Source organism: Ciona intestinalis, unplaced genomic scaffold (genome assembly GCF_000224145.3).
Source record: "Ciona intestinalis unplaced genomic scaffold, KH HT000157.2, whole genome shotgun sequence".
NCBI lineage: Eukaryota > Metazoa > Chordata > Ascidiacea > Phlebobranchia > Cionidae > Ciona > Ciona intestinalis.
This window is the reverse complement of record NW_004190479.2, coordinates 34,400-60,221: the sequence shown is the minus strand read 5'-3', so window position 1 is coordinate 60,221 and position 25,822 is coordinate 34,400. Positions and strand designations below refer to the sequence as shown.

The 25,822-nt window shown below is 36.1% G+C and overlaps 3 protein-coding genes across 3 annotated transcripts; all 3 read right to left on the bottom strand.

Annotated features, from left to right (window-relative positions):
- Nucleotides 1–2,649: 2,649 nt before the first annotated feature.
- Nucleotides 2,650–8,573, bottom strand: ci-gnrhr4 (gonadotropin-releasing hormone receptor). Its single transcript, NM_001171880.1, is given in 8 exon segments — nt 2,650–2,939; nt 3,132–3,259; nt 3,632–3,825; nt 4,201–4,417; nt 4,529–4,651; nt 4,828–4,934; nt 5,786–6,002; nt 8,413–8,573. Coding segments are annotated over 8 exon segments (1,236 nt in total). The 5' UTR covers nt 8,524–8,573; the 3' UTR covers nt 2,650–2,800.
- A 7,654-nt stretch (nt 8,574–16,227) lies between these two features.
- LOC100175515 lies at nt 16,228–23,005 on the bottom strand. The gene is made up of 10 exons (XM_026839129.1): nt 22,853–23,005; nt 22,417–22,518; nt 21,131–21,253; nt 19,556–19,625; nt 19,283–19,415; nt 18,771–18,964; nt 18,386–18,549; nt 17,994–18,132; nt 17,560–17,698; nt 16,228–16,893 (listed from the first exon to the last, which is right to left on the bottom strand). Exons 1-10 carry the CDS (start codon nt 22,976–22,978, stop codon nt 16,719–16,721), a joined length of 1,365 nt encoding a protein of 454 aa, XP_026694930.1. The 5' UTR covers nt 22,979–23,005; the 3' UTR covers nt 16,228–16,718.
- An 855-nt stretch (nt 23,006–23,860) lies between these two features.
- Nucleotides 23,861–25,706, bottom strand: LOC113475208 (protein NATD1-like). The gene is made up of 3 exons (XM_026839131.1): nt 25,463–25,706; nt 24,719–24,837; nt 23,861–24,527 (listed from the first exon to the last, which is right to left on the bottom strand). The coding sequence occupies exons 1-3, from the start codon at nt 25,608–25,610 to the stop codon at nt 24,414–24,416; spliced, it is 381 nt and encodes a 126-aa protein (XP_026694932.1). The 5' UTR covers nt 25,611–25,706; the 3' UTR covers nt 23,861–24,413.
- Between the last annotated feature and the right edge of the window lie 116 nt (nt 25,707–25,822).

Here is a 25,822-nt window from a genome sequence, read left to right as displayed (position 1 = left end):
CAGTGACAACTAAAAAAAATAGAGTGACAATTCAAAAAATTACAGTGACAATTCAAAAACTTAGTGACAATTAAACAAATTACAGTGACAATTACAAATTTACGGTGACAACCGAAGAAATGTATGCGAGAGGGAAAAAAGCTTAGAAAAAAAACCAAATATTTTGTTCCGGTGCTTCTTGACATTCATCCATTTGGCTTACAAGTAAACTATTTTTATTTACCCCCATTTTTCTAAGTTTTTTGTCCTTCACAAAAGGAAAAGTCTGTTAATTTCTTGCCGATGCTACACACTCCCACAATGGTAGCAGCGACGGGAATCGAACTCCGTACCCTATATTTGGCATCACTCTAACCACTCAACCACGGCGTCGTACAAACTTTAGCAAGAAGTTGTCGGCTACCATGCGCCCCTAAAATAAATTCCTGAGCGAAATAAAACCGGACTTTATAGATTTAGGTTTATATTTTGTTTCTAAGTTTTTACGAATGCTTGTTAATATTACTATGTGCTATACATGTTATATATACACGATATTTTATGCAAAACAAACAATTAAGAAACGTCACAAGAACATTAAGCGGCAAAAACAATGATAACGATTATGTCGTAATATACACTATATACAACATATTATCATTTGTTGGTGATGTAACAATATCCATTGTCAAATAATTATAGGCGAAAGAACAATTGTGAAGTTATTCCATTTGACGTTTCGCATTTTCCAGCCCTGGTTTGCTTGTGGCAATCTCTTCAGCTCCTCTTTCATCATTGTTGCTATCCTCAGCTTTCTCAAAAGCTTCAGTAGCTTTGCTTTTGAGCAAATACTGGTAGCCATCGTTGCGTCCGAAAATGTCTATTTGCTTGTGACTATGATCGACCAAATAAACTGACTTGGTGTTGATGTTCCCCTCCTCAGTTTGGCTTAATAAATTGATCTTTGTAATTTCGGAATCGTCAGTTTGTCTCGATGTATTGTTGCTTGGGTTAATTGAATGAACAGTTTGTCTCGATAAATATAAATTGATCTTTGAAACATCTGGTTGGATCTGATTATTTTTTTCAGCCATCCTTGTAGCTTTAAGTAAAAACTACGATAACGACGAATCTGTTACAAAACAGTTGTCAGTTATATTATTGTTTATTTATCATGGTTTAGAGTAGACTTTTTTGACGGCTCTCTTGTGACGTCAAGGCTAACTTAATCAAGATGGTTGTCTAATCACTCAACAGACCTTGCAACCCGCTATATTGCTACATACATATATAGTGTTAGCTCCAACAATTACTATTTAACTAGCTGTCTAGCCCCACCGTCTGACTGGTGTGTATATTGCCTTTCGCTTGTCTTTGTTTGGATATGCGAACGCCGTTTCTTTCTGCTTTATCAGTAGCTTCTTGCTTTCTGTTAGTGTAATTGTTTAAGATTTAGTTAATATGTTCAACTTTTAACACTGTTATATTTGTTAGCAACTGAACAAAACTGTTTTTTATTCTGTTTTGCAACCTGGCTGACTAGACCGTTCTTTGGCTATCCTTTACAATTTCAGCGACATATATAGTGACGTAATAGAGAACAGTTGCTTCACATCGCTTAAATTTAACGTTGGCATATTATTCCTATTTAAACGCAATGTACAATACCCCTAGACGTATAACGTTGTATATTGCATAGCGCACCTAAGTTGTTAATCTGAAGGTTTAATATCGAACATCCGTGAACTATTTAAAGTACGACAATTGTTAAACCTGTAAAATATATATGGGCCAGGACAAACAGAGCGTTTCATTATATAGCCCTAGCCCGTTAAATCTTTCAATAAACATTGCGAGCAAGAAGGTTTTTAACCAAGTCCTTGTTATGAAGCGAGTCTTCCTTATTGTATTCAAAGGAACCAATTTAAGCGATGCAAGATCATACAATATTTTTATATATTATTTATTATAAAGCCGCCAAAACACTGCCTACCACACCCATTACACAGTGGGTAAAGCCCCTAAACCATATGGTCTTAATATAATGAACGTAATAATGCTAATTGGAATATATAAGTGATGTGCCTTGCGTCACGAAACGCACCTGTAGAAAAAATTTATTGTGACGTCATAAAAGCGGTAACTGTCACGCATTGGAAGCCAATCAACCAAAAGCGGGGAGGAGTAATCAACGTTGAAAAGTGTTGCCGTGTTTTTATTTCTCATATATTTCCTCCCCTTAAAAACATTTGAATTTTTGGCGGGAAAATTCATGATCACGTGACCAATAGATTCATCTTGTATATATTCCCGTAATTAACCAGAAGCGCGTGGCTAAAAATGTTACACTGTATTTATTCTTTGCTATTTTGATCAGAAACAAGTATAGTTCACATTACATATAATGACAATACGTGTTCAACCAACTTTTGACCGCCATTTGTACGTGCTTAAATGGTTTAAAATCGTTGCAATATTGTATGGACATTTTAATTGAATCTTATCCCGTAGCAGCTTCTACTAACCGCGTAATTATTGTTTACTTTATTTAATAAAAATAAAGGTTGTTGTAATTTTGTTTCTATTGCCACGCATGATCTCTATGTTGCACAATCTATATTTTCTACGTGCACATTGATTAGAGCTTTGTTCTCTTGTTCGAGAACTTTGTGCATTCAAACATTTTATTTCTTTATGACGACACAGATCACACATGACGTAACAATAAAATTATACACGACTGAGAAGCGCACAGACTCCTTACGTCACGGTGACGTAATACTGTTTGTACACAAGGTCTTATGGTCTGTGAGTTGGTCGCTTACACATCTCTTGGCTGCTCATCAATCAGTGTGACTTTATTGGAATCTTTCTTGAATTTGCTGACGATGATTCGGTTGCGTTTCTCCCGCTTGGTGGCGGTGCTGAGCTGGGTGCGGTCCGTCTCATTCAATAGAAATCTAAAACACCACCTCTGTGATGTCATACTTATTCACATGACATCACAATACGTCCACAATGATGTCACATGCATGTAAATGAAACAAAACTCATTGTGATGTCACATAAACATTCAAATCGAACACAGCCCAATATGACGTCACATTTCCAACAATGGACATCGAACAATGCCAACTGTGACGTCGATTTACCTTGGAGTAGCAAGGCTACAGTTCGGTTTCCGACAAATATTTTCTCGGATCTCCTTCATCAAACAAACAGTGATGAAGGGGTGGAGACACGGGTTCAAATACAATGACATTAACATTATCCCCTCAGGCTGCAACAACAAACATGGAAACATTATTCAACTTTTTATGAAACAGATTTGCTTAATTTTTAAACAACAGATTAAACCACGCTGTGGCGCATTGGGTATGGTGCTTGTCTCGTAACCAAAGGATGTTGGATTTGCAGCTTGACGCTACTATTGTTTGTGTGACCCTGGACAAGACACCTAAGGGCAATTACTCCAACCCAGTGGTCACTAATGGATGAGACTGTCAGCCATGCTTTACTCGCGAAGTTACATGCGTGGTAACGCGTAAGCGAATGAGGTGTGTGAAACAGAACACCCGTGTTATAGCGACTGTCGTTGCCTGCCGTGTGAGGATGTTAGGATAAAGTCATTATCCTACCACAACAAACTCACCAAACGTTCAATACGTTGTTCATTAAACCAATGCATCAACCCAACAACATAGTAAGGTCCCCAACAAATAACGAATGTGATGGTGATGAGCCCGGTCACCAGTTGAGAGATCTTCTTAGCTCGCTGTAAACTTCGGCGCGCCAAACTTTTACGACTCGAAGGAGGACGGAAGCCAGAAGATTGGAGTTCGGTTGCTGAATATGGTTGGTTTGTTTGTATCAATAATTGCGTGTGGACTGCTTTGTGGTTTACCTAATGCTGGACAGAGCAACGACTGTCGTTATAACACAGGTGTTCTGTTTCATACACCTCGTGCTCGCTTACAAGTTACCACGTATGTAACTTGAGGCTAATCTCCCTTGTCGCCAATCAATATCGTTGCCTGTCACAGTTAATAACAACTGTTTTAATAAGAGTTACATAATGTTTTAACAAAAGGGTTACCATCACCATATGTGTGGCCGGCATTTATCCAACTGTGGCAACTTTTCCAAACAGGATTGTAAGAGAAATAAAATAATCTTCCTAATAAATTTGCAGATTATTTAAAAAAATGTAAAACCTCCAACCTTTTGCCCTCTTCGCCATCTTCGCTATTGAGAATGCGATTATGAGGTAACATATGATGATGCAATACAATGGAATGAAGAAGGAAATGAACATCGAGTAAATGTAGAAGATTTCACGCCCTTTCTTTATCAAATGAAAGTCGACGCATTGCACCACATAGTGGTTGGGACATTCGCAACGCATTGGCCAGTAGGGGCCAGCAGAGAACATCACCGACTGAAACAAAAATACTTCCTTGGTACAAAGTGGCGGCACTACCCATAAAGTAACAAATAGTGAGGTTTTACACGGTGGTTCTATATTACTCACCAACAATTCCGTACTTACCGGGGGAATGGAATTGATGAAACTGAACACCCAAGCTACTGTGAGAAACTTAACGATTCGTCGTCGCTGTTGGTTCGCTGATACTGGGCGTAATAACCCGGTGACCCTGTCTACCCCCATTACCTGTAAAGTGTATTGGTTGGTATACCTCATGCTCACTGTCGAGTTATAACATGAGTGTCTTCTTATACACCAGACACACATGGTGTATTCATACACCTCATGCTCACTGTCAAGTTATAACATGGGTGTCTCCCTATACACCAGACATACACAGTGTATACATGGACCACACCCACCATAATCATAGCCGACGAAATATACATCGCGAATTGCTTGAGTGAGTTCATGACACGACACATGACGTCACCTGCTAACCACTCAAGCGTGTAATTCCAAATTGCATCTGAAAGTGAATAATATATCCTAGTGGTATAAAGAACTGTGGGGTAAGATGGTTATGGCCATCAAATAAAATTTATATTTAGCAAGTTGGGGCAAGATGGGACACCTTTTCATTCTATTTTCTCGCCCCATTTGGTAGTAAATAAAGAACATTCAAATAATTATAAAATCATATCTTTACGACTTCCATCGACCGTTGTTAATTGTTTAAAACACGATCAGGATGTTTGGATATTATGTTCTAAAGGTGGCCCGTCTTCCCCACCCAGCTATGTTTACTTTTATATTAAAACATCTCTTCTGTCGCGCAATTTAAACTGGATTAAAATTACAGAAAGCGGTTATTGACTTTTAAATAATTTATCGTAAATTTTTTTAAAATCAATGATTTTGTTTAGTGCTCTCTTGTTTGAACATACGATAACAAACATCACTGTTATGTCATAAATAAACGAATTTGTAAGCCATCATAATATCGATTATGACATCATAAATGGATGTTACTCTTGCCACAATATCCTGTGTTATGTTATTATTTGCAAACAAAGGAACAATAGGACATTTGAAATTGGGAATACGAAGTATAATGCTATCAGGTTGGACGCTGCCATCATTGTGGGCGTTTGTGTTCCTGAGCAAGACACTTAACGACAATTTCTCCAACCCAGTGGTCACTAATGGGTTGTCCAAATTATCAGTCATACAGAATAAATAAAACCCGCAAAGTTACATGCGTGGTAACTCGTAAGCGGGCACGAGGTGTATAAAACACAACCAAAATGTTATAATGACTGTCGTTACCCCGCCATGCAAGGATGAATAAGTTGCATTCACCCAAACACCCAGACTTACCCATAGGTAATATAAACAAAGTAAACGCAAGGTTAGCCAGAGACAGATGCGTCATAATCAACTGACAATGACTGTACGACTGTGTTTTCCTCATCACGGTGACGCTGACGAGCACGGTTAGATTCCCAGCCAATGAGATGAAGAAGATAACCCACGTGACCCAAATACGGGTCAGGTGGTATGAATCGAAAACCAACCTCTGGCTGGATAAGAAGCTCTGAAAACATAATAAATCCAATAATTTTCCATTCTAAAAGAAGTAGTTTGTATAAAAAGTTAATACAGTGAAAATTATAATTGTAGTTTTAGTATCTATAGTAATCATCAGTGTAAAAGAGGTTACTATCCACCAAGTTACTGTCCGAAACATCTGCTGATCATGAGTTTAGTATCCAGACAGTAACTTGGTCCATCATCAGTGTAAAAGAGGTTACTATCCACCAAGTTACTGTCCGAAACATCCGCTGATCATAAGTTTAGTATCCAGACAGTAACTTGGTCCATCATCAGTGTAGAAGAGGTTACTATCCACCAAGTTACTGTCCGAAACATCTGCTGATCATGAGTTTAGTATCCAGACAGTAACTTGGTCCATCATCAGTGTAAAAGAGGTTACTATCCACCAAGTTACTGTCCGAAACATCTGCTGATCATGAGTTTAGTATCCAGACAGTAACTTGGTCCATCATCAGTGTAAAAGAGGTTACTATCCACCAAGTTACTGTCCGAAACATCCGCTGATCATAAGTTTAGTATCCAGACAGTAACTTGGTCCATCATCAGTGTAGAAGAGGTTACTATCCACCAAGTTACTGTCCGAAACATCCGCTGATCATAAGTTTAGTATCCAGACAGTAACTTGGTCCATCATCAGTGTAAAAGAGGTTACTATCCACCAAGTTACTGTCCGAAACATCCGCTGATCATGAGTTTAGTATCCAGACAGTAACTTGGTCCATCATCAGTGTAAAAGAGGTTACTATCCACCAAGTTACTGTCCGAAACATCTGCTGATCATGAGTTTAGTATCCAGACAGTAACTTGGTCCATCATCAGTGTAAAAGAGGTTACTATCCACCAAGTTACTGTCCGAAACATCTGCTGATCATGAGTTTAGTATCCAGACAGTAACTTGGTCCATCATCAGTGTAAAAGAGGTTACTATCCACCAAGTTACTGTCCGAAACATCTGCTGATCATGAGTTTAGTATCCAGACAGTAACTTGGTCCATCATCAGTGTAAAAGAGGTTACTATCCACCAAGTTACTGTTCGAAACATCTGCTGATCAGGAGTTTAGTATCCAGACAGTAACTTGGTCCATCATCAGTGTAAAAGAGGTTACTATCCACCAAGTTACTGTCCGAAACATCTGCTGTATACATTAGGATCTCCTAGTTTATCATTGCAATACACAAAACACCCAACATTAGTGTCTTCCATTAACAACCGTTGTGTTTTGTAAGGTTACGTTTTTCATGGCACATTTCATACACACCGCGCGCGGGGTATTGATATTAATAGTTATGTTGAAATATTGATGGAGCCGATCGATACGAGATGTGTAACTCGATGCTTGGAAAGATGACGGGCATCCAACTGGTGACGTCACTATTATAATGGTGCCGTGTGCAAATTGCATAGTTTGGTGCATTAATTTAAACGAATTTAAACCGTTGTTACTCATTCATTTACTGTATGTTGGGTTTAGCGGCCACGCTTTAAATCAGTTATTCAGATATATTTTATTTATGGAGTGTTTTAACGACTGTTGATGTAAGTTCCACTTTATTCCTTGTTTGATAACCTTGATTATCATTATTGAAGTGCTAAGTACAGTTAGGTTATATTAATATTTAAGAAGTGTTTAAAATTATACGTAATACATCCGTAAAGTGTTTGAAAGTGCAGGCAATCTCTGCGGCTCACGAGTACATTCATTATTTTTGGCGAAGCTGTTTCACAATGACCACAATTGAATTAACCACAGGCATAAGATAGGAATATGTGGGTGAGACCGCCTGCATATCTACAATGTGCGGGTCGATGGCGGGTAAGATAGCGAAACATTTAAAGCCTCAACCACCCGCTTTTTAGCGAGCACCTATGCCGGTCAAATTTGCGAAGGTTTGCAAAACGGCTGACTTTCTCCGCATCAATATTTGATGACTGCAGCATCGAATTGGGCTGGCCTGCTTTTCGGAATCTACAAAATGACATTTTAACGAATTCTTTGCTGAGTTTTAAATCTATAAGAACATCCGATGCAGCATTAGCGAACAAGATGGAGCGAATTAACGTTTGATCTGCAGAATTTATTTGCGGTGTTCATATTTAAAGAGAGTCTACTCATACAAGAAGATTCCTCATGATTGCAAAATGTCGCGGTTATTACCGAAGGCTTAAATAAAGTCGCCCAAATCCCTTGGGTTTAAACGGGACATTAGATTAGCAGTGAGGTTATGGCAATAATAAACAAGTAATTAGACATGCACGAATTGAAAAGCCACAACTCCCATACGTTATATTAACAATTGGTTGTGTATATACCCAGCCTAATAAACAATATTTGTAGATAATTTAAACTTTCAAAAACAATAAAAGTTTAAAAAAATACGTCACAATCACCTCAAACATTGCGTCACAATCGTATTGGTTGTCAATAATGAATTCCGGTGAATATGTTGACGTCACATTACATCCAGTGATGTTTGACGTCATAGTTGGTGACGTCATCATGAAACTAAAACGAAACCACAAACCTAGAATTGTGAGACCTAAATCAAATATCATAAACAGTTAAAAGTAATATAACATAAGCTTATCTACCTCATCCAATACAAACAAATTAATTAAAACAACGAATAGAAGGAAACTAGCAGCAAAACACTGTTGTTAGATAAAGGTACAAGTAAAGACTACTTGAGAAAAAGTCAAATAAAGCCAAAAACTTTTCGCTGAAATCTTTCCTTCTACCTTGAAGATGAAACGCAAGATATATTTCGTATCTGCTCAAACAATCTTACAACAACTTCCTTAACCTTGCATTGCCCAGTATGGTAATATTGCTGTTGAACAAAACGTTGCATAACGACGCCACTTTTTCTTTATATTCCATTAAAAGTGTCTCTGCCTCTCATAAGGACAACGCTTAATCCAGTAGTTTACCAACCATTACAAATTGGCAATGAATTTTAAACTTGATATTTTCCAAACTTAGCCTTTTGAAAGCAGCAAAATATATCAATTACACCCCCTCTCCAAACACCGTGGCTACATTAACCTACACACCTCTTATCGTTGCGACCCACGATTGCGTTCGAGCGAAATTAGACGAATGAGGCAACCAAGCAAAAGGAAGCTTCCTCGCTGAAAAAGGCGCAAACACCGATCCTCTATGACGTCACAATAACAATACTATATAGGCTAACCTTTATCAAGACAATGATAAATCGCACATGCATTCGTAACATATATATAGTTTTACTGTGGGAAACATAGGCTATCTCACCCCGCCCTACTATAGTTATAACTTGTTAATTTACGCATACAATATTTAAAACGGTAACAAACAGGTTTCGTCAACTGAAAAAAATTTGGTTTTTGTTCCACACTTTTGGACCACGACAACATCATATTAGTAAAACAACGAAAATACTTCACAGTAAACTCACATGCTATGTTACAATACTTGGTATTGCTGAAGTCCAACCAAAGCCAGGTTAGACTCCAAAACAACCAAACGAACACCCCGGAAATTTCATCGTCGTTTCTTCCCAAACGACATTCCAATATTTACTGTAGCCAAACAATTGTCCTTTGTTACGTTTGATCTAGAACTGCTGTTTCTCAAACACAATCGACGCCTTTCTCCGCAACGATAAACATTCGATTTCCAAAAACGATGATTTATTATTTTATTAAGAGATAAAGACAACCGCTGATCCCAGGTTGAAGTACAAGCCATATCACCCCGTTTAATTTCGTCTTAATTTTCAATAGATATTAAAGCGGAATTTGTGGCGAAATAATTTTCTTTAAACCAGTGATGGTCACTGATGGGTCGTCTGATTGTCAGGCATACAGAAAAAACAATCCCCACAAATTAAAAACGTGGTAATCTGTAAGCTGGCACGGGGTGTATGAAACGGAACTTAATGAGCAAAGGGGAAAAGCGACAGAATGACAGTTGTTAAAAAGCGCTTATAATTTTAAACCTAAAAATCATATTTTTTGCAAATTGCTACAAAGGTGTTTATTCTCTTCTATTGACACGTCACAATACAAAGAAATAATTTATGTGTTTGACGAACAAACACACTTGCGGTATTTGGAGCTAGAGAGATAAAATAAGACACCAAGCCCTTATTTACTTTAATAAATTACCTTGCATTGAACCCAGGGTATTTAATTCACGACCAAAATGGAATTCTTGGCATTTTTTCTTGTTATAATCGATAAATACTTATTTTGTTTTGCCAGGATAAAAAAACTAACCGCGAATATAAAACACGTGCGTTATACATGACGTAATAATCCCTTCTCTTCAATCACAATTTTTTACTTTCTGACGTGTGAATAACAACACATGACGTTGCAATGCGTACGATTTTAAATATTCATCCAAACAAAAGTAATTTTGGGGTCAGAAAGTGAATTTATTTTAAATCAAATGAATTGAAAATCGTGAAATGAAATAATCAGATTGATGAATAATTAAACTCGTTGTCTGATTTCTCTTTTTCTGCAGTTTTAAAAAGAAAACAGTTGCACAATTTACAAATATGCTTGACACATCATAGGTTAAGTGACATTAAACTATAATGTGAATTTTCTATGTTCGGTTTAAAAAATCGCGCCGTTTAACTGATAGATGTTTTATTCAATGATGTGCTGTCACGAATGCTCTTTTGCAAATAATTACTATTTCGTGTATAAGATTAGTTTAATTTCAATTCTAATTAAACGCTTCTATATTTATAAAACTGTAGAAGCTGCCAGCAACAAAAAGACTTTAATCGGGTAACTTAGATAATCCCTGCAGAATGAAAGTTGTTATTTTAAATTGGTAGTTTTACCTCCACCCCCCTTCACTTTAAGCATAGTGGGTTTTAACATATTGGTGTTACACGTCGGACGGTACATCACAACTTAGGGTTGTGTGGTTAAGCCACTGGGATACAATTACACCCTGCTTGCTGTAGATTAAAGTAACGTATATATATTATAATAATACGGTGCGGGGTCAACTCAGAATACGTATATAAGTCCCAAGGTTTGCATGTGAAAGGTAGAATATACAATCGAAAATCAAATTACAACTAAGAAAGAGAAATTAGCAGCAAAATGACAGCCTTTATACCACATTACGGATAATGGGAAGAAGCAAAGATAAAATAGGCGTGGCTGGGTATTAGAATGTCGTTGTGGTCGAACAACAACAACAATAACTTACGCTTGAGGTGACATGAAAAAGGTTGTTATGTGCGCTGTAGGGGGTACGGTTAAAGACTCGCTTGTTCCCCATGTAATAAACCAGAAACACTTGATCGAAATTAGATTCCCGTGTTTTCCTGGCAGGGTTGGAAGAAAATCTCCTGATACTAATCTGATTGTTACAAATTAACGATGGTCGTTGTGACGTAACAAAGAACGCGTTCGAACAAAGGTGAAATTAAATTGATAAACAATCGGTGTAGAAATAAAGAATTGTTACGTCATAGAAAAAACGCTGCCAACGCTAAAATATTTAATATTATGTTTGTTGAAATGTAGTTTATGAGACGTTTATTCGATGATTCCAAAACCCATCAAACATCAGCAACGCGCGTAGAAAACAAAGTTTTTGTTTTCCGATATTTTTGGACGAAATTCTGGATAATCCGTCATTATCGGTGAATGTTTCATAAAAAAAACTATTCGGGTTTGAATAATTCAAGGCAACAGCACGCCTCGTGGTAAGAGTTTGTTCGGCCGTGTTTAATATTTAATGCGGTGGTGACGACCCAGCGGGTTGGACACGAGGCTACAAATCGTGGCCTGCAGAGACGCCGTGTCAGCTTTGACGTTTTCATGTCTTCCTAATCTACTTAGGCAACCACAAACCGCAAAGACAAATGTTAAGCGTCCTTTATTTGTCATTGTCCCCGCATTCCACGAGGGGCGGCCATCTATTTTTAACGTAAGTTAACCTTGCGGGGAGGGGGTATTAAAAAAATCGAGAAACAAAAAAATGATTTCGTATTGGTTTAAAATTAACACGTTATTCTGTGCTGGTATACGGTTTGTTATACATACCAGTATACTGTTCAATATTTATTTTATCGTAACAAGCCTTTATTGTGGGACTATAGGGTAGTGGAAGATGGGACACCTTTAGCACATAATATCCAAATATCCTAATCGTGGTTTAAACAGTTAACAACGGTCTTTGGGAGTCGTAAAAATATAGTTTATAATTCCTTGAGTATTTTGTGTTTACTAAATGGGATTAGAAAGCAGAGTTTAAGGTGGTCAGTCTACCCCAACCTATGCTGTATGGTTTTACTGCTGTTGCTACCAGGTATAATGCATCCTCCATAAACTGTTCTTCTGATATAACAACTATTAATATTAGGCAAGTTACTAAAAATAAAACAAAGTCGAACACTCCATAAGAAACGTTAAATACAAAATCCAAAGGTAACTTCTCCTACCAGAGATTCAGTTTTTTAAAATATATTATGCTTGTTTCAAAAACTACGTTTGAATAATTTTGTTTCCAAGAAACAATCTGCTGGTTACATTAACTAGACTTCATCGAAACCAAAGCCCCACCTGCTAACAAGCGGGGGAATATCATTAAGTTATAAACATATTGATCCTAGCTTTGGTTTCACGCTTTTTATCCAAAACATTATTTCTTTCTTTTTTATCAAAAAGCGTTTTACAACAACTGTTGTTTTACCGTTACTGCCTATTTTTTCGCTTTTATAAATTGTCTTGTTATTCGTTATTGTGACGGAAGAGACGAAATAAATTTCATTCATTCCTAGCTAACCTGTCCCGCTGCATATAGCAGGCAAAACATTCGACTCAATAAATATTACGTTGCTTTTTTATAATTTTAAAATAAAAAAAATGCTTTTGGAAAATATGTTTTAGCGTGACGTGAATATCTTTGTTGTAGGAATTTTCAAGATTGGCAAAAAGTTTTAATTAAAGTAGGAAGGGATCGCTATTTGATGGAACGAACGCCGTTCAAAGTTACCGCCCATATGTTTCATAATTTATACACTACAAGAACTGATAGGCTGCCAATGTGTAACTCAATAACGAAGTTAATTGCCAAACAAAATTACTCGCTCGAGTTACGTCAACGATGGTGCGACTAGTGGATCGGGTAAAACGGGTTTTAGTATTTTTTAAAAATGTTTTTGCAGTAACCGAAATGTCGTGTTGTTTTAGAAATAATTAGAACTAAAAATAAGTTAAACAGTAACGGTTTTTACTGACGCTCTCTCCCACACCTTTTATTCATAGCGTGTTTTTAACAATACTGACGTTTTGCTGCCCCCCCCCCCTGTCTTCGTTTTTAAATAAGTTGATCTTTAATGTTGTATTGGAAGAAATAAAAAAAAAAGTTATTAAGTTTCCCAACAAATATATATTAAACCAGCTTTCCTCCAAAACTAAACATTTCAACATAAAATAATTTACAACTATTTCTTCATCGCCACATCTGCACATTCAAAACTTTGGATCTTTTTGCGACAAAACAATTATAAACTTTATAACCTATTTACACCATATGCGTTTCATAAATTATTGTTAATTCCTGAAAGTTCCGCGGTATAGGACTTGACTATGATATTACGACAAATAGTTAGAAAATGACCTTAACGATATACAGTATCGTTGTATAAACACATGGCCTTTACAATATTACGACACCTAGTTTTTAGTTTGACATATACTAACCCTACTGCTGTAAACAAATATTCGAATCCGTATAAAATCGCCCACAATTATATTGGTAAACCTCGCTTAATACCTGATGGGGTCTCGTGACGATGACCTTCAAAACGACAAAGTACGAAAGAAAACACAACAGACGGTATAGATATAACACAGGGGGTTAAACAAGTTAAACTCATCCACAGCGAACAAGATACAGCTACTGTCTCGTCAGCCATACATGTCAACTTTAACAACAAATCAAAAACACCGAGGAAGAATATGAAGACGAGAAACATTAGATATATGAATGGGCGACCTTTAGTTGAACCCGGCGCGTCTGACGTAAATACGTCTCGTCTGTGGTTCAAGTTACACACCAAGAATCGCGGAAGACAACGCAAGTCTCATTAAAAACTGATTACTTGAACATTGGGAGTTGTTTGTTAAGTTCAACGGATAATGGATATGAAGTTATGATGTTGGGAAAGTTACATTACAATACAAACTAATATATGGTGGGTTGGGGTAATATGGGCCATGCCTTAATTCACTTTTCTCATCCAATTTGGTAATAAACGAAAATCTTGTTAATTATTCAAAAACATGATTAGGAAATATGGAATGTTATCCCATCTTACCCCACGGTATTACGATAACGAAGATCATAAATGAATGAACGTAACTTATTTATCCCAACGTGGTTCGTCAAGAACAGTTGGTATAACTCGTTAATTGAGGATACGACATACAACAACGAAGATACGCAGTCGTTGTAACAAGAATATCAAACAACTAACTATAAACAAGAACCTAAAAATTAAACAAAAGTAAAACTTAAAAAAATAAAGTTCCCCTCACACTTATAACATACCCTGAATAGAACGTCGGAACGTCGGTTCTTGAAACACAATTATAATTGCTGGAAGACCTCAATTGGACTTAAATTCCTGGCAGCAATAGCCTATATATGTATTGGTAAATAATATACAGCGGGCGTCACGTTTAAACCAATCAATACTAGGAGAGAAATGCTTTCTACATATTTCATATTTAACTAGCATTGCATAAACATCGTTAGTGCCGTGGCTTTGACAGGTTGTCAATACGTCTAACACAAACCATGTTTACCACTACACCTGCTGTACTGAAATAGCCCTGACTGCAACACGTTGTTTGCTGCGCATTTCGCACAGGAATAAACCTGCGTCTAATAATTGGCGGGAATTCGGGGACATTTTGTTCGTTTGTTCCGTGAATCGATTGCACGAAAATCGCGTTCAGCTAGGTTTGTAATTCTAGAATACGACGTCATGAATCATAAACCCAGCGAAGCGTTCGATTCGTGGAATAATCAAAACATGAAAGAAATATTTAAATTATAATTTGGTTTAGCGGCCACGCTTTTATCTCAAATTTTCCTGAAGTAATTTTACCCGCAGCGTGTTTTAACGCTGATGTTTTTTTGTTAATTTCCTTTTCTTCGTTGTATATGGAGTACTGTGGGGGGAGATGGGACGCCTTTAGCACATAATATTCAAATATCCTGATCGTGTCTAACGGTCCATGGGAGTCGTGAGGATACGGTTTATAATTCTTTGAATGTACTTTGTTTACAACCAAGTGGAAAGGGAAAATAGAATGAAACGGTGTCCTATCTTTCCCCACCTACTGTATTATTTAATTTGATTTGACCGCTTTCGCATTCGTAGAGATAAATACGTTTATGTTTTATGATAAAATACATCATTGATTTCCACTGAGGGTAGATATCTTTTTCCTTAACCTCCATATATCCTGTTTAGTGGGGTCATGATGATGGACCAACTCTGGTCTAAATCACAGGTCCCATGGCTTGCCTCACTGTAGGACCTCACCCATATAGAATAGAATGTGCATATACAATGTTGGGGTAATGGGCCAACTCTGGTCTAAATCCCAGGTCCCATGGCATGCCTCACTGTAGGACCTCACTCATATAGAACAGAATGTGCATATACAATGTTGGGGTAATGGGCCAACTCTGGTCTAAATCCCAGGTCCCATGGCATGCCTCACTGTAGGACCTCACTCATATAGAACAGAATGTGCATATACAATGTTGGGGTAATGGGCCAACTCTGGTCTAAATCCCAGGTCCCATGGCATGCCTCACTGTAGGACCTCACTCATATAGAATAGAATGTGCATATACAATGTTGGGGTAATGGGCCAACTCTGGTCTAAATCCCAGGTCCCATGGCTTGCCTCACTGTAGGACCTCATATAGAACAGAATGTGCAGCTAGGATGTAGGACACAGTTGGTTAATTACCACTAACTTCTTATTTAGATCTAGATGATACGTCACCATTCTACTGCCTATCTTCTACAATGACGTCACTTGGTATGACGTCATAATTACATGTGGCCAATGATAATGTTGGCGGGAGCTTGAGTGACTTATCCATGCTCGCCACTCCCATGCCCACAGTCGAGTTGATGTACAAGCCATATAAACACAAACAAACAATTTCACCGGCTCATATTTATTGCACAATAATAATCTCGATCTTACACTATGATCAAACAAAGACAAGTTGGGAGAATTTGAATAAACATCATGTTTGAAGATAGATTGGAACAGTGGGAAACGAACAGTGTTGTTCTTCATAAATTACAAACTTTATAATTTCTAAAAACATTAACTGCAACATTTATTTAAAAAACGTTTGTTCAGACTTCATGGTTAAAACGGTTGGAAAAATATGGATAAAATAAAGAAAATTTTAAAATGGTGAAATCACAGAAGAAAGCATAATGTGGAGTTATATACAAATATACTGAGCTTTGGCAATTCAAATCCAGAAATTGTGACAAAAATCTTAAAAAAGTCCAACTTTCCTCAATAGTTTAAAAATAATTTAAAAATGTTTAAGTCCAAAAAATGGGTATAAAATAACAACATTACAATTTGCACAACACTTATGTATAAGAAGCTAAATTACATAAACACACTTGTTACAACGAGCGTGCGTCATAATCAATGAGGTGATCATAGTTCCATTCATCGTACCAACGACAACTACCCGATGTAAATTCATCACATGCGACCCGGGGGGTTGTGGGTGAACGCACGGGGAGAGGGGGGGAAGGGTATCGCTTGCCGAGGGCTGGGAAGTTCTCATAATAATACCTGGGTAAGTGGGTAATATTATAATGCGTGAGCGTGAAAGTATCATAGAATGCTAGGTAATGCGTGGTGTTGTAGTATTGAATGATACAACTTTAGTCTCGCGTGGTCGGAAAACGACAGTCGTTATAACACGGGTGTTCTGTTTCATACACCTTGTGCCAGCTTACAAGTTACCATGTGATGTATGTAACTTTGTGGGTATTGTTTTTTGTATTTTTCATTTTATTCCACAGTTATACCTAACTTGGGAAAGTTCTAATAATGATTCCTGGAACAATATAACTTGTATAAACATAACTTGGGCATGTGTTAATACAGCTTAATATTAAGTCTGGTCTAGCCCAGAGAATACCAAGTTAGGGCTTTACACTGCTACCATTGTGTGCGTATGTGGTATGTGTCCTTGGGCAAGCTACTTAACGGCAATTACTCCAACCCAGTGGTCACTAATAGCTTGTAGCAACCTGGGTGTCAGGGTAATGACGTATTTTCTGTTCGTCACGCCGGCAAACAAACACCCACCATCGTGGTACAACATAGACATCATATACTACCCACCATCGTTGTACAACATAGACATCATATACTACCCACCATCGTGGTACAACATAGACATCATATACTACCCACCATCGTTGTACAACATAGACATCATATACTACCCACCATCGTTGTAAAATACATTTTCTCCCTTTAATAACGGGGCTCGCTTGGTGATACGATGTGACATCACAATGACCTTCGCTATCCATGTTTGTCCACACGAGGGCCTTTCCCTTCTTTGGCGTAATCGAGACTCCGAGTTCTGAAACATAGAAACCTTGACAACATGCATAGAAATCTTAAATTGGAAACCAAACAATTAAATAAAAATACCTAAAAAATATATATAAATATCTATATAGCATCTGGGAAGTGACAGGCTTCAACATCGGGTGAGGTCCAGGCAGTGGAACCCTGGGTGTTGGGGTAATGGGCCAACTCTGACATAAATCCCAGGTCCCCTAGCATGCTACGTTGCGTCACCCATGTAGAATGGAATGTATTTCAAATAAAGTTGTTTTAAACTTGATCGTTATTGTGTATGATGTCATACACACCTGTGAATTGTGTTTGTCCTCCCTCTATGACATCATTAAGGTAAACAAGGATCGTCGCAAATCGATCTCGTTTATCAGTGTTGCCTTCCGTACAATCTGTGTGTAGCTTGTAACCAACACCTTCTGGGTAACAAGTTATCTGGAAACACTGGAGTTTAGCATGGGGAGTATAGACTGCATGATGTGAATAATATGGGAGATTGATGTTACCTAACTTTTTAAACCATGGTGACATCATGTTTTAGCACTCAAATTTTATACCTAAAATAGCTTTTACCTGCTGTTAGGTGTCTATACAAACAAGCAGAGCCAAAGTATATTGCATTCACCAAATAAGTCTTGTAAAGCAATATACGCGATAATATACAACCAACTTTAAATTTTCACAACACCTGAAACTTGCCGCCATTGTTTGCGTTCAACCCCGTTTGTTCAGCCACCCTCGTTTCAAACGTGGTGGAGAAGGGGCTTTCCCCGGGGTAGAACGAGGTGCTATGACTCCAACGTAGTTTACCGTTAAGTTGCGCCGACACTGAAGCGTTTAAACATCTGGTCCCTGTATAAAATGGGACCATATTCAATGTAGGTATTACATAACATAAAATATTTACAATATTTTAAATTTAAAATGATGATTATGTTTTTATTAATAGAAATATAATTTATAATAATTTCAGCTTCAGTTTTAAAAGATATATTTATAAAATTTTAATTACTATTGTAAAATTTATAATATTTCTATTTTCCTGACACAATATTTATAAGATCTCCATGAACCTTGTGTCCAATCTTGACTTGAAATTCTTTTCGTCCATTTTTCTTTAATTTGTTCGAGATATTTTCCCATAGTTGTCTCGTCACTAAAGCAAATGATGGGACCTTGATCATCATGTTGTTTCATATGATTATCATGAGCTTTCATGAGGCCTTCACATTCACGTGATGAAAGAAAATCATCCATGGTGTAAATTCTGTGGGAATAAAACAAAACTTAAATTATTGGAAAACAGAAGAAAACAGTGACGTTTAAAAAAAGATATTTTTTCAATTAAAACATATTTAAAACTTGTAGTGAGGGAATGGCTGAATGAGACTTTTATGCAAACAGGCTAACTTATGTATTTCTGTCAACAACAATTTATTATTGTAATCAAACCGAAAAATCAAACTTTTTTGTGTGATAACACAGGTGATTTGTTTTATACACCTCAAGCCCCCTGACAAGTTACCATGAACGAAACTTTGTGGGTGATATGACTTAACACAATAACAACAACAAAAACACTCACCTCACATTGGTGTTGTTCACATTCTTCCTTATTTTCACCTCTGTCCATGTTTTGTCCCCAATGTTTTTAACTTTCAGCTCATTTTGAATTTTTTGTTCAAAATTTGGAAACTTTGTTTCTTCTAATGTTGTTTCTATGTTGGGTGATGTTTATTACATTGTGTTTGTGATCAAACTATCTTTTGTTATTGATAATGATATATTTCAACCCAGTGGTCACTAATGGGTCACATTGCCAGCCATACATTTAAAAAACATAAAAATAAACAAATACCTGGTACAACTGGTGCGTGGTTCCCTGTTTTGTTTGATTTCTTACCCTTGCTTGATTCTGTTTGTTTCACCTTAAAATACAAATTCAGTTTTTATTAATCAAAATGTCAAGTAAAATAATGTAGAGCCAGAAACTAACCAGAAAAAGCATTCTAACAAGTGATGAAAAAAGCATTTGCAATTATTATCCTGAAGTGAGTAAACTAAATACGACATGTCACCAAAGGTTTGTGTGGTTGGTGTGGCAACAACTTTAACATTAGTAGGCCAACCAGGGGGTTAGTGGGTGGCTTCATTAAAAAATAAAACAAAATATGGTTTTAAACAAAAAGTATTTCCTAAAAGTTAAAAAATGTTTTTCTTTTAATTAAAAAGCGTCTATAAATGGTGGCGACATGTATCTCCCTTATTTATTCTGGCGTTTATAAACCTTCTGTACAAGAACATAATGTTTATAAACACTGGATAACACGAAACGATCCAAAATTTGCATGTCTGTGTTGTTTGTGCAACGGCAAGCTTGTTCAAGGTTTAATATTTAATGCAGGTAAACAATAAAGTTTTGTTGAACTTAGAATCGCACAGATTATATTTGAAAATATTCATGCTTTTAATATTTAATATTTTCAAAGTTCTTTTTATACAAAAGTTGCCTTTAGTAAACATGATTTACTGGTAAAAAAGGGGAGAAAAAAGAAACAATTTTTACTTGATAATGTGTTCCTGATATCAACTAAAGAAATATAACTATTTCCTAAGAACTGATCTTCTGACACAAAAATCAACAAAGATTTTATTAAAACCAATATTAACCTTGGAAAAAGTCATGTTTTATGGCTGACAAAATGTTGGTTTCAATAAATTTGTCATTATTTAGCAGAATATTAGTTCTTGGAATATATTCCACCTAGAACTGCAGTAGCCATGCAAAGTATTCAACATTGGTTGTATTCTCGTGCAACCACAATTATATGTTTGTTACAAAACAGAAGTTGGTTATCAAGTGTTTGTTGCCTAGGGCGAATACACAACGTAACTGTTGCAGAAACTACAACTATTTCTAATTAATTAAGTTCGAATTTGTTCAAATAAAAAGTAAACTTTGTTCAAATGAAGAATTAACATTAACAAAGAATTTGCTGAATTATTTATATTCCTGTTTTCCTAAAATCAAGTTAATTAATATAATTTTATAATTATGTTATAAAATACAATACAACCACACAGTCGGATAAATACATAAACTACACACTGTACACCAAGTGTTAATAAATAGAAAGCAAACAAAGTACCAACCAATGGTGTACCAAAGATATATTCCGCCGGAAACAAGCATTATCAGTCTCTTATTTAAATAAAATTCTTATAATGGTGAAATAATTTGCAATCACAAATATATTTTAGTCTTTGGTACAGCACTAGTTGGACTTGAATTTTGTTTGCTTCATATTTAGTAGCACTTGGTGTATTCTGTTATGATGCAACGAGAATTGTCCAATAATATAAACGCTGGACAAAGGCCAGTTTCATAGAACATATCACAATACACCTCCATAAGACTATGACATCATAATACCTTATTATCGGGCAACAAAGTATTTGAAGCTTTTTTGCGGAAAGGTCCGACATTTGGCAGGTCCATATCCTTCATGTCCTGTGGAAGCGAACCAAGGATTTCTTCCTCAACTTCTGGAGGTAACTATAATGGGTATTGTTCATCATTTGTTACAATTGAGGAACAATTGTGTTTACGTTATTGAGGTTTCAGGTTCAAGGCTCGACGCTGCTACCATTTATTTTGTGTGTCCTTGGACAAGACACATAACAGTAATTTATCAAAACCCAGTGGTTACTTATCATACACGAAGTTTTGACGTGTATGAAACAGAACACCCATGTTATAACGACTGTAGTTGCCCCGTTATGCAAAGATAAGTTACTTTCATTCATCATTTATTAGTTCAATAGAATGTTGAAGAATAAACAGCAAACATTGACTAAATGTCACTCGTAAACACGTTGTGTATGAACCCCATAAATAACATAAGTCATGTAACTCAGTCGTGAAATCGGATCACGTTATGTTTCGTAGCAACATCTTTAAATGAGTAATTGAATATTATTTAGTTTAATTTTTTTTTTTTATTATAATTTAATTTTTTTTGTTATACACAAAAGCACTGAAACTTATGTTTAGGGAACATTCTGTTAGATTAATATTAGTTTTCTGTAAAACAAAACGTACAACGTTATTTTAACAAAATCTTTCAAAAATCCAAGTTTTAGTGTTTTGTTATTTTAGACATTTTTAAAAAATTTCCGAATAAAAAGTTTATATTTAAATGTCTGATAAATTACTGCAACAGTCAACATGCGTTAACCTAGGAATATCCATCCAAATCATGCTTGTGTAAATTGAGAAGAAATCAAGGAAACAAATCCAGGAAGTTACCACTCACCATATGGGATGCATTTAACTTATTATTTAGATTTCAATAAAAGTCTTATGATGTTGCTGGTTGTTGGTGAAATCTTTGGTAAACCGTTAGTTGGACTTGATTTTATTTGCTGTATGTTTAGTAGCACTTGGTGTATTTGGTTATGTTGCAACGAGAATCGTCCAACAATATAAGCCTTATGGCTTAAAGCTACAACTTATAAACTTAAGGTCCTATCTTCTGGAAAACCAGGGTATCATACTCATATTAAGACTTGTTCATTATCACCAATGTTTTGTTTAAACACACCACGTGCTACTGTGTTTCCCTTGTACATAAATATCATTTCGGATGCTTTTCCGCATGAGGTTATCATAACATATATCAGTGCATGGTAGGTTCCCATGCTTACAATGTATTTTACCTCGGGTGATTTTCCCATCCCATGCCAATACAGAAAACCAGCTCCAGCCAAAATGTAAAGTCCAACAATGAGAATTATCTTGTTTCTGACACCACTGTATAACTGGAATGTTAAAGTTCATGTTATTCTAACAGTTGTGTAATAGTACATGATATGTTGATATAAGTGTCTCATATTCCATAACCACAAAATTACGGGATTTTGTTAAATTGATGTTTATGGATTTTAATACATTGCTTACGAAACCTGAAACACAAAGTTTGGTTGGATCGTCTACTGAAGGGGTTTATAACGCCTTTTAACTGTTATTGTAAAAGTTGTAGAGTTGAATAATATTATTTTATGCTCATAAAGAGTTATAAAATATTGTGGAAATTTATGAGTTTATACCAAAATGTTTTAATCATTGCTGTGCGAAATAGACCAGCCATGGTACCTGGTTCTTGGTTGCGAGGCCGTGAGCTTTTTTTTCTTTTCTTTGTTTTGATTTGGAATTTGCGACATTTGTTTTTCCCGTTGTTACTTTTGTTTCATCCGGTTTGGATGTGTTTCTACGTTTCATCTTTAAATTAATATTAAATCTTAAAAGATAACATGAATTAGGAAACTAAATAAAACAAGAAGAGAAGGGAATTAGCAGCAAAACAACAGTCATCAAAAGTGTGCGGGTAAAAACATTTTTCAAATAAAAAATGTGGAAACATAATACAAAATGAACAATTGCCAAGAATCTTGTAATAAACATGATTCTTTAATCATAAAATGCATTGTTATGTAACAATGCCATTAAAACATCACATTAAAGTTGAAATTGTTGTTTTTCAAAATAATTTGTCCCCCTTTAACCAATCTACTGAGGTCAGGGGGAGTGTTTGCGTTGATGAGTTGGGTAAGATGCTCGGCAGTTAACACGGGGTCATCCGGTTTAACTTTAGATTCGCCATCTTTATACAACGCGGCACAAGACGTACACGGCGTGCCATCTTCCCCCTGCCACCCAGAACAAACAGGAGAGCGATACAAAGTCTCATATTCAGCCCTGATACTTTTTCGCTGAAAACATCGAACGAATATCTACGATGGTAAACGACGAAGTCATCTCTACTCCCAACATCATTATATCCCGGGCATAACATCTCGTAATAACCTTCGGCAAGCTTCAGCACGTCAATAAGTTTATCTTCCTGTATTGCCGGTAGTTTCTTATCAATGAAAACCCCGCCCACTATAATCCTGTAGTCGTCCCCTTGTTTGATGATTATTTTTATGTCTGGATCTTCAAACTTTGCGCTTGGTTTTGAGATGCAAACCCACCCCATGTTGATGTGTAGAGCCCAATCTTTGGAGTCTAAATCATCAAAGTTGGATTTGATTTCATTTAAGTCAGCTGGTATAACAGTATCTGGCATTGTGGAAAACTTAGCTACAAAACCTGCAAAATAAATTACAATTTTTCACAGTTAGAAGCAGAATTAGCATAATACAGTATTATGATTAAACAAAACACAATTATGAAACATTGAAATTTAAGCTTGGTGAAACATCTGGAACCCCTGTAATAAACATAAACCCAATTAATTATGTTGTTTTAAATAAGTTGAATATTTTTTTAAATAAACTCCTTCCTTGCAGAATAATCCTAGAACATTGTAAAACTTATTTAAATGGAAAACTGTAGAACAATGAATGTTAAAAATAAATCAAAACTTTGTTGCTGGCGTTTAAATAATAGTAGGGCACAAAGTATGGAAAATAATGGGAGATGGTTTGATATATAATTGGTGCATTAGTTTGCAGTTACACGTTCGAGGCCAAAGTAGGGAATTGAACACCAAAGAAACGATATAAGTAAGCAAAGATACAAAACTGCAACAGCAAAAAATCTAGCCTACAACCATAAAGCACAAACGTATGTTATGAATGCAACAATTTATTTTCTATACCTAAAATTTACTAAATATCTAACAAAGCTACACCAGGTAAAGTTTACACAAATATTAAATAACAAGATGTTTATAATCATCGGAAGGGTTTTCTTTCACATATTTTTGTAGATACCAGCACGTCAATTTCATTTTCATTCCTTTCGCAACCATATCGTCTAAGGCTGTCTAAAAATAAAATAGAAATTTATTTAAATTTTGAAATAGACTTTATCAACCACAAAGTTACATACGTGATAACTCGTAACAGAAACGAGGTGTATGAAACAGAACACCCGTGTTATAACGACTGTCGTTGCCCCGCCATGGGAGGATAAATAAGTTACAATCATTTATTTGACAACTACAACACCACCTACTTTAGCAAGTATCTGCCCAATGCCTCGACCCCTGAAACTCTCTGGCACCACCGTGTGTTCAAGGTCTACAGACCCCTTTCCAATTTCTTGGTAACTCAGGTAAGCTCTTTCATTGCATCCTAGAGTTTGAATTAAAACATTATGTCACTTCTACCAGGCATAATGTAAATATTCTTTCAACAGCTTATCTGGTAGGAAAAAACGATTTAGGACGAAATGTTGGAAATACTCTACGTTTTCATACAAGATGAGAGTCGTTCAGATTATTTAAATTTTATTTTTTACTTCAATACGATAGCGAAGATAAAGATTAATTGAAACTGCTTGAAAGAGTCAAATAAAATCAAGGCAGCTAAACCCACAATTTTTAGCGAAGACCAAAAAAATAAATAACCAAAAATCATTCTTTTTCATTTTCTAGACAAAAATTCCATAGTATTTAGAAATCTTAGGCCCTACAGATGCTGCTATAGTAGGTTTATTCATAACTAATACTCTTTATGTCTCCATTTAAATACATTAATACAAAAGATAAATAAACCACCTAGTAAGCTGACAATAATAAAACTAATATTAAGATTATAACATGCTCACATTTTAACGCACAACCAACCACGCACTAACTTTACAAACCAAAATATTAATCCTTTTCCCACAAGTTACATATGCTGCAATGAAGCCGCAACATATGGCCAGGAAATGGTTTAATAGGTTTTATATGGAAAGAGATGTTTAAAGACTCACCGGGTATTTTAACGAAGAATTCTTTATTCGCAACGTCGTGCTCAACTTTTAACGATTTTTGAGGAAAATTTGACATTTTTCGTAAATTACGAGCGACGCTTCGCGACAACATTTTCGACTTGGGGGATTTTTTATATAATGACGTCATTTGCAATCTTAGCAATGGGCACGTGTTTAGTTTTCTTTGTAATGGGCACGTTTTGACATTATATATATCTTCGTGGGTGGGGATGTTACCATTGTGGGCGTATGTATCTTTCGGCAAGACACTTAACGGTAACTGCTCCAACCCAGTGGTCACAAATGAGTTATCCAAATTGTCTGCGAAAAAAAAACAATGACCCACAAAGTTACATGCAA

Excerpts from the sequence above, each read along its gene's own strand:
- LOC100175515 (XM_026839129.1), bottom strand. The coding sequence starts at position 22,978 with ATGAAACGTAGAAACACATCCAAACCGGATGAAACAAAAGTAACAACG. Across the intron at positions 21,254-22,416 it reads GGATGGGAAAATCACCCGAG|TTACCTCCAGAAGTTGAGGA; the intron begins GTAAAATACATT and ends TACCCATTATAG. Across the intron at positions 19,626-21,130 it reads CTTTGTTGCCCGATAATAAG|GTGAAACAAACAGAATCAAG; the intron begins GTATTATGATGT and ends TTGTATTTTAAG.
- LOC113475208 (XM_026839131.1), bottom strand. The coding sequence starts at position 25,610 with ATGACGTCATTATATAAAAAATCCCCCAAGTCGAAAATGTTGTCGCGA. Across the intron at positions 24,838-25,462 it reads ATTCTTCGTTAAAATACCCG|GATGCAATGAAAGAGCTTAC; the intron begins GTGAGTCTTTAA and ends TTCAAACTCTAG. Across the intron at positions 24,528-24,718 it reads TTGGGCAGATACTTGCTAAA|ACAGCCTTAGACGATATGGT; the intron begins GTAGGTGGTGTT and ends TTTTATTTTTAG.